At 64.8% G+C, this 11,528-nt stretch overlaps 1 protein-coding gene across 1 annotated transcript in view; it reads right to left on the bottom strand.

The window, feature by feature from the left end:
• Nucleotides 1–3,104, bottom strand: part of NOTUM (notum, palmitoleoyl-protein carboxylesterase) — a 7,523-nt gene extending 4,419 nt beyond the window's left edge. The window contains exons 1-6 of the mRNA XM_039859852.1: nucleotides 2,338–3,104; nucleotides 1,213–1,265; nucleotides 1,037–1,132; nucleotides 513–573; nucleotides 256–417; nucleotides 43–124 (exon numbers count right to left, since the gene is read on the bottom strand). Of these exons, the coding sequence (XP_039715786.1) occupies nucleotides 43–124; nucleotides 256–417; nucleotides 513–573; nucleotides 1,037–1,132; nucleotides 1,213–1,265; nucleotides 2,338–3,089 (1,206 nt within the window). The 5' untranslated portion in view covers nucleotides 3,090–3,104. The remainder of the gene's footprint in view (nucleotides 1–42; nucleotides 125–255; nucleotides 418–512; nucleotides 574–1,036; nucleotides 1,133–1,212; nucleotides 1,266–2,337) is intronic.
• Between the last annotated feature and the right edge of the window lie 8,424 nt (nucleotides 3,105–11,528).

Here is an 11,528-nt window from a genome sequence, read left to right as displayed (position 1 = left end):
TGACTTCGGGTGGGGGCCTGGACATAGGGCAAGGCCTCCTACCGCCAGGGTGGAAGGAAGAGGGGTTCTAGCTGTGGTCGGGAGGGCCTGCGGGGGGCTGGGGCTGGGGCCAGGGCCTGGCAGACTGGAGGGGGAGGGCAGGTGCTCAGGGCCATACTGCCCCCCCCACCCCCACGGAACGGTCAGGAGTGAGGCCCTCCACAGGGGGAGGTGGACACTGAGGCAGGCACCTTGGGACACGCTGGGTGTTAGGGCTTAGTAGGGCCTCTGGGACAAAAGCCTGCGCTTCTCAGGAGCCCCGCCATCCCGCCCTGTCTTGGGGGGTGAAGGGGAACAGAGGGGAGCACAGAGGACTCACTCTTGTCAGACTTGGATGAAGCCCCGCTCCAGACATCGCTTGAGCAGTAGGGGATGAAGCTGCAACACAGGGGCAGCGTGAGGCCACAGCGGGTCCGCCGACCGAGGCCCGCCGAGGACCTCCCTCCCCGCGGAGGACCCCCTCGGCCCCTTACACCATGTTGGCGTTCCACCAGTGGGGGTTTTCCTCGGGCTGGGAAGACAGGATCCCCGTGCCTGTGGCAGAGGGGACAGAGGCAGTGGGTCCTTCTGGCTGGCGGGGTGGGGGGTGCTGTGCACGCACGGGGACTACGGGCCCCGTCTGGGATGTGAGGGGTGGTGCTGGCCCCAGCCCCAGAGGTGGGAGAAGTGGAGAATGGACAAAGCCACCTTGGCCAGGAGGCCCAGCCAGACTGTGACACTTGGACGTAGCCCTGGAATCCCCCTCCCCTCCCCCACCCCTGCTTTGACCCAGGGATGACCAGGGTCCCTGGGCCGTGCAAAGCCCTCCAAAGTCACCTGTGGAATAAGAAGTAGAGGGGAGCAGTGCTCCCTAACCGTGGGAAGTTCAGAGAACGGGGCGGGGACACGGACAGGGCGGGGCCACGGCGGGGTTCTTCTGGAACTTCAAATCGTGAGCTCCACGAGGCCCCCTTTCCCCCCAAGTGGGGCGCCCTGGGCGGGTCTGCGCCCTGCCCACCTGTGCGGGTGCGCGGCCAGTCCCTGGAGCTCATGAGGCGCCGCATGGTGTCGTACCGCGAGTCGCAGTTCTCTCGGTTGAAGCAGTACCAGCCGCCTGCGGGCACAGCCACCACCTCAGGGCCCACGTGCCCGGGGACCCCCGCCCACCCCGCCGCTTAGGCCCCTGGGACGCACCTTCCAGAAAGAGTAGCCACCGCCGGCTGCCCTTGGATTCCTTCAGGTAGTAGCTGCAAGGGAGGGCGGGCGGAGCTGGCGGTCAGCGGGGGCAGCTCCGGGCAGGAAAGGGTCATTCCACCTGTCGCCCGGCGCGCGCCGGCCGCACGGGGGCGCCCGCGGTCGGGCCCCCGCAGAGCGCGCCCGCGGACCAGAGGACGGCAGTCCCGGGAGGTGGCGCTCGCGAGGCGGGGAAGGGCCGCGAGGGGATGTGTGGTCCGTGGAAAATCCCCACGGCCCGCCCCGCGCGGGACCGGCGCCGGCGGCCGGGCCGAGGGGCGTCTTTGCCGGGGCCCGGGATCCTCCTGGGACGCGCAGTGGCACTTGGAGCGGGCAAAGCGCCCTCTCTGGAGGAGTGTGTGGGAGACGACACTGGGGCGGCCGGGGGGCGTGAAGGGGCGCGGGCGCCACCGAGGCGGGGTCGCAGCCTTCCTACTGAGGCCCGACTTAACGTCCCATCCCGTCCCTCGGGCTGTGGACCCGCCGGGCGTGTGGACTTCCCGGACCCCTCCCCAAGCCTCAGCCTCGCATCCTTCCTTTATCTACTGCGGGACTGGAGAGGGGTGACTTCTGCACCCCAGGTCCCTCTGTCGCTCCTGCGCCCCCTCCCCGGTTCTCGGCGGGCTGGCCGGGATCCCTGGCCGTCCTGGCAGCCGCAGGGAGCCGAGCCGTGTGGAGCTGGGGTGGGGGTGGGGGGATGGCAGGACTCTCCCCGCCCCGCTGTGTCGCCTCCTCCTGCCGGAGCCAGGGCCACTCGCGGACTGCCATCTCCCCGCCCAGGGACCGAAGGACGCGAGCAGCGGGACTGGGCACCGGTGGCCGAGGGGTCAGTGCCCGGGCTGGCCGGGAACCAGTGCTTCAAGCGCTGCCCCAACCCCCGCGCGGCGAGCCGCGGAGCCCGACGGGGAGCTCTCTCTCCCCCGGGGGCGAGAACTGCCACGGGCCAGCAGGGAGGGTCCAGCGCAGAGACTCCGTGCTTTGGAGCCGGGACAGGGAGGCGGATGGTGCGAGCAGCGCTGGCGACGAGGAGGCCCCGAGCCCGGCGGGCGCCACCAGCAGGGGCGCGCCGGGCGGGGGCGGCCTTACCCGGCGGGGCTGCCGTCGTTGCAAGTCACCGAAGTGTTGAGTAGGAGGTGCAGGCGAAGGTCCTCGTTGAGCTGCTGCGCGGAGCAGGGGTACAGGGACTGCGCCAGGCTCTTGACCTGCGCCATGAAGCTGTCCATGTTGCCCTCCACGGCCGTGAAGTCCAGCGGGAAGCTCTCCACCGGCTGTCCCGCCGCGGCCGCGGCCTCGGCCCGCTGCGGGGGCGGGGGTGGCTGCTGGCTGCGGCGCCGCCAGGTCTTCCTGCCCTCGCCGCCCCCGGCCCAGTGTAGCAGGCCCAGCAGCAGCAGCACGCGCACCCCTCGGCCCATGGCCGCGCCGCTCGGGCCCGCGGCCACCTGCGGAGAGTGGGCGGCAGTGAGGCGGCGGCGGCGGCGGCGGCGGGGGCGCAGGGCCGGGGGCGTCCGCGCCGCGCGGCGCCGGACGCGCCTGCTCTCTCGCCGCGCTCCCCGCGCTGGCCGGGCTGAGGATGCGCGGGAGGTCGGCGTCGAGGCTCCCGGGGCCGGGCGCCGTGGCCTGGGCAGCTCGGACTCCGCGCGCGGCCGGCCGAGGGCAGCGCAGGGTCTGGGTGCGCTGGCTCCGGCCCGCGCCAATGAGCGGCGGGGGCCGAGCCTGGGCGTAGTTTGCGGGGGCCGCGGCGGACCGGGTGCCCGCGCGTTAGATGTGCCGCCGCCGCCGCCGCCCGGGCTCGGCGGAGGGGGAGGGGGCCGCGCTCGCTCTTTTCTTGGCGGAGGCATCGCCTTTTCTTCCCAAACCGCAAGCCTGACGGAGGGGCCTGGACTACCCCGCCGCGGCCGCCGGAGGCGCTCCCGGCCCGGCTCCGTGGGGGGCAGCGCGGCCCGCGGCCTCGGCGGCTCCATTCACCGCGGCCAGCCCGGCGCCGCTGCCCCCGCCCCCGGGCCGGCGGGGTGGGGCTGCGGGGACGGAGCGGGGCTTTTCCGCGCCTGGGGTCCCCCGCCCGCAGCACAGCCGCCGAAGCCCCACACGCTGGGGGAGCAGGGCGGGCGCGCTCACCTGAGCCGCCGGGGACCCCCTCGCCGCCGCTGCCCAGGCCCGGAGCAGCCAGAGGGCGACCCGGTGCGCACCCCCCACCCCCAGCGGGCCCGGAAACCCCCGCTCACCGCGGCCCCGCGCCTCGGCTCCTAGGAGTCGCTCGCCCTGCGCCACCCCGCTGGTGCGCCCGGCTCGGCTGCCTGCCCCTCTGACGCTGGCGCCTAGACGCCCGGGACTTTTATCCAGCGGGGCCCCCGGGATCAAAGCGACAGCGGGCACAGGGCTCCGCGTCGAAGGGCAGTAGCGGCGCCCGGGGCCTCCCGGAGAAGCGGACAGGTGTGGCGCAAAGTTCGGACACCCTAGGCGACCTGCCCGAGGGACCACGTGCCCCTGCAGGGAGCCTGGGGGAGTCGTCTAGTCCTCCGCCTGGGTGGACAGATTCTCTGCGGCCCTCGGAGGCAGTGGGGCCAGCGGGAGCGCTGTCACCTTCCGAGCTCGATGAGCCTGGGTGGGGTCCTGGATCCCCCCCTGTGTGTCGTGGCCGCAGCGCGCCCCCGGGAGGGGCCCCCAAATCTCTCCCTGCTCCAGGGCCACTGGGGGGGAGGAGAGGATGGAAGAGCTCCCGGCTTGGTGTCTGCTCGGTGACCTCCACGAAACGTGGTACCTGCCCATCAGCTCACCTTCGCAGCGCACCTCAGGTATCTCTCCGCAGACAGAAGGAGATTCTTTGTCAGAAATCAAAATGAGAGAGGCAGGTGTTTACTTAGTAGGTTTCTACCCGGTGGGTGGGGAGACAAAAGACAGGAACGCATTTGTTCACCCTCCACGCCCCTGAAGTGCCAGCAGCCATGGTGGACCTCTTGCCATTGCCCCCGCCCCGCCCCCATCTGCAGCCCGGTGGCTGCCGTCACACTTTTTGTAAAGACAGGAAACGGGCCTCGCCTTTTGGGACAGGGGTCTGGACCTGGGCAGACCTTCCTGAGTCCCCCTCCTGATTCAGGGCAGTGGGGAGGCTGTGTACCCCGGGAGGCAAGGCACCTGCAGGAAGCCGAAGAGGCCGAGGTGCCCCGCCCTCGCAGTCCGCGGGCTACAGGGCTACAGGGCCCCTTGTCCTTTCCAGTCCTCGGGCTGGGTGATGAGCTGCAGATTAGGAAGTTATGACAGCCACGCTGCACACACCCAGCAGGCTGCCCTGGGCAGGCTCTGAAAGAGCGCAGTCTTTCAGAGGGACACCAAACAGGGCCCTCAGGAGGGGCCGCGTGAGCATTTGAGGGCTGTGAGGTGCTGTCACGTAGACCTCAAAGCCCCAGGTCAGGCTGGGCGGCCCTGGAGGTCGGCCTGAGCTGAGGTCACTCGATGCAGGAGAGGACAGGTCCTCCCAGGGGTGGCCGTGTGTCTACTTTCCTGATGAGGGGAACTGAGGCTCAGGGAAGCCGACGGTATCGCTGCGTCCACGCTGCGTCCACCTGGAAGTTCACGCCGCAGATACCTTGTCGCGGGACTGGTTTAAGGGCCAGGCTTGCGACTGAACAGTCCCTGCAGTCCCTTCCAGCTGTGCGCTCCCCACCCCCGCCGACCGACCGAGGCACTGGGGAGAACCCTCCACCTCCGGACTGTTACCCCAAGTCCCAGGCCAGGAAATGCCGCTCCCGGCTGGGCGGCATGGCTGCCTGGCCTCCACACTCACCTGGCTCGGAGCCAAGTCCCGGCGGGGGGTCCCGGGCTGGGCCATGACCTCTCTCTGTGCCTCCGTTTCCTCCTCTTTAAAGTGGGGCAATGACCATACCTCCTCCGTCAGAGGGCCGTTGTGGGATTACGGGAGCCCATGCGTGAAGGCGCTCAGCACGCAGCTATGACCGCCAGAGACATTCCGGGATCGGGGACGAGCATGCACGTTACATTCCCTGGCGTTTGCTGTAATGCGATTTAGCCTGCACGTTGGACCCAAATGAGTTCCTGTCGGCGTTCGCTGCAGACTACTAGTGGGGTGAAGAGATGCTCAAACCAGCCGCCCCAGCGTTCCCGGCCCGTGTGCCACCTCCCCCTGCCCCGTTTCTCTTCCTTGGTGGCCCGAGACACGCTGGCTGCTCTCACCGCGTCTTCCTCTTGACTCGGACAGACCGGCTCTGTCCTTGCGTCCCCTCCCCAGAGGCTAGCTTTGCCCCCTGCGCCTCAGACTCCCACACTCGGTTTTCAGTCCTGAAGTCCGGTGGGGTCCAGCGAGCCAGGCCTCTGCTCCCAGGCTGCCTGCGCCCAGCCCAGCGGCCACTGCGGCCCTGACCAGGGAGGAGGGGGACCCGGGTTTGAACAGCGTTGGGTCACATCCTACCCCACACCCAGCAGGATGGCTGTGATCAAAAACATGGAAAATAACAGGTGTCGGCGAGGATGTGGAGAAACTGGGACCCGTGCACGGCTGCTGGGGACGAGCACCATGCGGCCTGGCGGCTCCCCAGTACGTTAGAGTACCGTGTGACCCGGCAGTCCCACCCCTATCCTCACAAGAATTAAAAACAGGTGTGCAAACAAAAGCTCGTGCATGAATGTTCACGGCAGCTCTATTCACGGTCAGCAAAAGATGGAAACACCCAGATGTCCCTCCGTGAAGGCTGGATAGACGTAGCGGGGTCCATCTACCCCGTGGAACAGTAGCCGGTCATGGAAAGGCTCTGACACCTGCGGCAACGCGGATGGACCTTGAAGACATTCCGCTCAGTGAGATGTGCCAGACACAAAGGCCACGCGTCGTGTGATCCCATTGATAGGAAATGTCCAGAACGGGCACCGCCACGGACGGGAAGCAGACTACTGGTTGCCGGGGGCACAGGGAGGATGGAAGTGACTGCCAATGGGGACAGAGCTACTTTTTGGGGTGATGAAAATGTTAAAATGTTCTAAAATTGATTGCAGTGGTGGGCGTACAACATTGTGAGTGTGCTAAGCGCCGTGAACTGTACACTTTATAGTGAGTAGTTCTACGTCACGTGAATTTTACCTTAAAAAAAGCACTGGTGTGTCAGGCAGCAATGGTCAGTGGGCTGAACGCCAGGCCCCAGGTGACTGCGGTGCCAGGTGAACGGAGTGCCTTGGGTGGGCTGGCCTCGTTCTAGAAATCCTCGTGGGCCGAGGGATGTCTCGTGCCCCCAGTGGCTCATTAGACAGAAGGCTACGGGACCGCACATGGGGGACGTGGCAGTGCCCGATTCTGCACCCAGGGCCTGGCTCTGCCCCCGCTGGGCCCAAGGCCGGGTCTCTGGGCCCCAGGTCCCTCACCTGTGCGTGCCTCCCAGGGTCATGGGAGCATGAACGAGACAGGACATGCAGGAGCAGTGAGCGTGATAGATGATGTGACTACTCTCGGGCGGATTCTGGCCACCCCTCAGGGACCGAAGTAGGCCGCCGTCCATGGCACAGGGGGCTCATGGAATGTCTGGAGGGCGGACACTCAGGCTTGGGGATAAGGAGCAGGAACAATGGCCCAGTTGCTTCACTGCAGTGGTCCCAGGGGCCATGGACAGCACGGACACTGGACACGGGACTCACCCTCCTCTGATGGGCCTGCACCACTGCCACAGCCAGGGGAGGAGCAGTGCTTCCTGGCTCCCACTCAGGCGAGTGGTCGTGGCTTCCGGCAGAGCTTAGGTCCCATGCCTGGAAAAATGAGAGCCTGGAGGGTGTAGGATGGGGGTGCAAAGGGGGCTGGTCCTCTGGGGAGGAAGCTCTGAGGGAGGAGCCAGGGTCCCAGAGGAGCACAGAGCTAACCAGTGGGAGCTGTGGTCCGCGTGGGGACACGTGCCCAATTCTTGGAAAAAGAGTGTCAGAAATGGAACGTTCTGGAAACTAGAGCTAGCGCTCAGGTCGGGACAGGCTTGGGGCCCAGGCCAGTGGGAGGAAGAGAGAGGTGGGTGGGAGGGCAGCCAGTGGCACAAGGGGTCCCACCGGGGACCGGTCACCTGGCCTTCAGGGCCTCAGGATGTCCAGCAGCTCCATATCCAGCGCCCACGATGGGGTGTGGGACTGCCCCATATCGCATGGCCAGCCGGCTCCCTCCTGGGGCCCCTTGAGGGCCCTGGGCCTGGGGGCTCACACGGCGTGAGGGCAGCTCTGTGCTCCAGCTGCTGCCTGCCGTCTGGGGCCCAGCTGCTGCCGGCTGGCCTCCGCCGCCCCGCCTCGCTCAGCCACCTGGGCGGCTGCGAGCCCCAGCTGCCGGCCTCTGGGGCCCACGAGGGCAGGGAAGCAGGGCAGACTACCCCCCTCCCCCCAGCAGCTCACCCCTAGGGAGGCCCTGCTCCCCAGGCAGCCAAGCGCTCACTGTTGGTTCTGAGCTGGCGGGGGGGCCTTGGGGCCAGGCCGTGCAATCTCAGGGTTTGAATCCCCATTTGGTTTCCCCACGGCCCCCCATTCATTCGCAGGAACCCCCATCAGCCTCCTCTCCTGGGACCTTGATGAGCAAAGCCACTCGCCTGGAGCTGTCTCGTGTGGGGGCCGGGGGTGGAGGGCTGAGACCACTAGGTCAGCTCCAGGCCTTTCTCGGATAGCTCCTCGGCCTGATGCTGGGAACCAGATGGGCGTTTGCAGGCCCGGCACGGGCAGCCTCGGGGCCACCAGGCAGAAGGGACCCCACCTAGGACACCCCTCACCTAGGACTGAGAGCACCCGAGAGGCAGAGCCCCTTCCTTTAGGGGTGAGCACCCCCAGGGCTGCGTGTAGAAGCCGAGTCCCAGGTGCTCTGGTCACTCTGCTGCCCCTTTGCCCCCCGGCCGGTGAACAGAGGACTAAGGCAGGGTGTTCCTGCCCAGGCTCAACCCCTGGGGACCTCGGACCCTACCAGTCACTTGGCAGAATGTGCTCGCCTCTCAGCACCCCTGCCCTATCCCACCCTCCCCATGCCCACGGACCCTCCGGGGTGCCAGCTTGCACTGACCCAGGGTAACTGGGGCGCCAGGGTCCACCTGGAGATGCCACATCCCAGAGCTGGGGGAAGGACGGGCGTGGGGATGGGAGGGCCTTCTTACACATGGTGGAGACGGGGCCTCTGGGGTCTTGCGGGAGTCCCCAGGGTGCCAGCGTGTGCCCCTCACCGTACAGGTGGGGAAGGGCACGGGGGAGGTCGGACTGCCCCAGGCCTTGCGGGGAGGGCCGGAGACAGTGCTGCTCCAGCTCTCCCAGCTGCTGGCTCTGCTGCGCCCTAAGAGGCTCCAGGCCGGCTGGTCCCCATCTGTGCAGCCTGCTGGTCCCCAGCGCCTACTGCAACAGCCGCTGCAGACCAGCAAGGCCGGCCCGCCACGTGACCTTCGGCCCACCCTCCCTCCCACCCTGTGATCCGCACGTGGCCTCTGGGGAGGCAGAAACAAACCCTCAGATCTCGCCCCTGGGAACCTTTCAGCGCCAGCGACATCAAAGGGGGCGGCGGGGTGGCGGGCGGCGGGGCAGCGGATGCTTCTCTTAAAGGGCCACGCCATGTTTTAATTCAAAGCAGATCCTGGGAACAGCTGTGAAGCCGCCTGGAGGGAGGGTGCCCGCGGGAGGAGCTGGAAGGTGGCCATCCCTGCCCTGTCCAGACCCCGCTGCATTTGCCTCTCAGATGGGGACAGTGCTGAGCGTGCTCTGCGGGGGCACCACCGGCCTCCACCTGGGTGTCGTGCTGCGTTTCTCAGAGGAGGCCAGCGAGGCTCAGCAGGGGCCCCGTCGAGGGCGTCGACTGTTCTGCCCGCTGGCCGGGTGGCAACTTAGACTCTCATTTCGTGAAATCGATAGTGTGACCTCTCTTGCACAGGTGAGTGTGAGCTGAGGTTCTATCCTGCCCAGGTGTCCGCTCTGCCTGGAGGCCACTAATTGATACTAGATGGGGGACAGCTCTACGCATGGGGCAGGGGGTGGTGTAGGAGGAGTCCACGGTGGCCACAAATTCACTCGACAGAGCCCTGTCCCTGAGAGGGGACACAAGGACGAGACAGCAGGCTCATCTTCTGGAGGCAGGGGCAGAGGCGACATGAGGTCGGGGGCAGAGAACAAGGAGAAGGTGCGGGCGGGCACTGGACAGTGGGAAGTCGCTGCCTTATTGATGATACGGATAATTTCTAGAAGGATCTATATTGGGAAGTAGATTTTAAGATAAATTAAAAATGCAACTTCACCACAATTATATATATACATATGTATATATTAACATATACGCATATTCATGTACGTGTGCCTCAAGTGCATTTGGCTGGATTGTAAGTGTGGTGTGGCGAAGGGGCTGTGCCTCCCCCCAGGGCTTAGCACAGAGGGCGCCCTCAGAAGCCACTTGCTCTGTGAATGAGCTACACCTTTTCCCAAGGAGACGACAGGTAAGGGGACATCGGTTGCCAAGCCATCTGGGGATGTTTTTACCTGTTACACATGACCCGAGGTCCTAATAAAACCAGTTTGAGACAGAGCTTCTTTGGAAAATACAGTCCCGGTCCCATTAATGATGACGGGAATGTGATGCCTGTCACCCGCCCCCAGCATTTAGGTCCAGCCCGGCCAGACCTGAGGGGGGTCTGTGTGGCCTGAGGCGAGGACCCCAAACTTGCCTTCTGGCCGGGCTCTGGGCTCCCCGCAGCCCACTGGGGACGCCCTGCATGCCTGTGATATCCTGCGGGCCTCACCTGCGCTGAGCCTCCGTGTCCCCAGAATTTGGCGCTCTCGCCGCTGATTTGCAGATGAAGAGCAGAGGTCTAGGCAGCCAGGAAGTTTCAAAGCTCAGGACGGTGCAGGCAGGGATATCTGAGCCTTGTGCCCTGACCGCACCCTGGGCTGCTGGCCACGGCGACATCCTACATTATGCCCCTCCCGGGGACGCTGTGTGCTGGAGGTGGTCCTGAGCGGGGTCGTGGGAGGGGCTGTGGTGAAGAGAACACACGAGGAGGGTCCGTCCTGCGTCACCTGTTGTGTGAGAAGGAAGAAGAATGTGCATCTGTGTCCCCGCGGCTTCCTGATACGCACATGTGCTCATCTTTGCAAAAAGGAACACAGGAGGGTCACCCCAGCCCTGAAAGACGGACAGGAGGGTCACCCCAGCCCTGAAAGACGGCTTTCTGGGGGGTGAGTGGGAATGGACAGGGAGGAAGTCACCTTATTCTGGCTGTCTGGTCTTATATGTATCACTTTTGAATGAAATAAATATTTTGCATAATCGAAACATAACATTAAGTCAAATAGGATGAAAAAAGACGCTAAAATGCAGTAATGTATCGATGAACACAACTGTTTAGAAATACAAGAGCCGTACTGTGTGTGAAATCAGCGTGACCACGCAGTGGAAAACACAAACCAGAATTCACGCAAAGGACTTTCGAACACAACACTCTGTACTTCTTTAGTGGGATATAATCTGAGGACAGAAATAACTACAAATGGATCTTGAAATTTCCTTAGTGGGTCTGTGGTTGGTAGCAGGATGGCTGGAGGAATTCCGAAGCTACTTGGAGGGTATTTTGGAATAGAGCAAAAAAATATCTTCATGTACTAAGAGCGAGGGTTCTCACTATGGAGAAGGGGGTGTTCAGCCGAACCGTGTGGCATGGCCATTTTTTGTAGAATGTTGGCAATTTCATACGAATCAACTAAATACAAATGCTGGATGCGGGAAGAGGAGGAAGAAACTGAGGGGCGGCTCGGAGTGAGAGCGACCCAGGTGAACTCAGGGTGCCAGCTCTGTGCTCTGGGACGGCCTTGGAAGCAGAGGCGCCCCAGCAGCTGCGAGCACACTCAGCTCCAGACCTTGGTTTCTAAAGCCCACTCCTCTCTGAAGGGCTGGGGCAGGGGATGCTCTGGCCTCAGGGGAGGCCTGGGTTCGGTGAGGCAGAAGTGAGGGTGTGCACGGGGTCATGGGAACAGGTCAAAAGCGTGGACGAAAAAGGGCACGAGCTCCCCCTGACATGTCTGGGGGGCCTGCATGGTGGGCCCTGCAAACCCGAGACCAAAGCGGCCACACAGGACGGGCCGAGCAGGAAGTCCCTAACCAAAAGCGGGTCGTGGACGTAGTCACATCTTATGCCTGTGGCTCCCTCAACAAAGGTCAGTCTTCACGTCACGGGAGCCTGTCGGCTGTCTTTGTGTGTCTAAGATGACGCTGGAATGCCAGAGTGACCTGCTTTTCCGGAGCCCTGAAGGCACAGCCCCTGGCAGCGGGGCGCAGACCACAGACCCTTCGC

This window comes from Pteropus medius, unplaced genomic scaffold (assembly GCF_902729225.1).
Source record: "Pteropus medius unplaced genomic scaffold, Ma_sr-lr_union100, whole genome shotgun sequence".
NCBI classification, from domain to species: Eukaryota; Metazoa; Chordata; class Mammalia; order Chiroptera; family Pteropodidae; genus Pteropus; species Pteropus medius.
The sequence above is the reverse complement of the archived record's forward strand: the minus strand, read 5'-3'. Positions and strand labels throughout refer to the sequence as shown.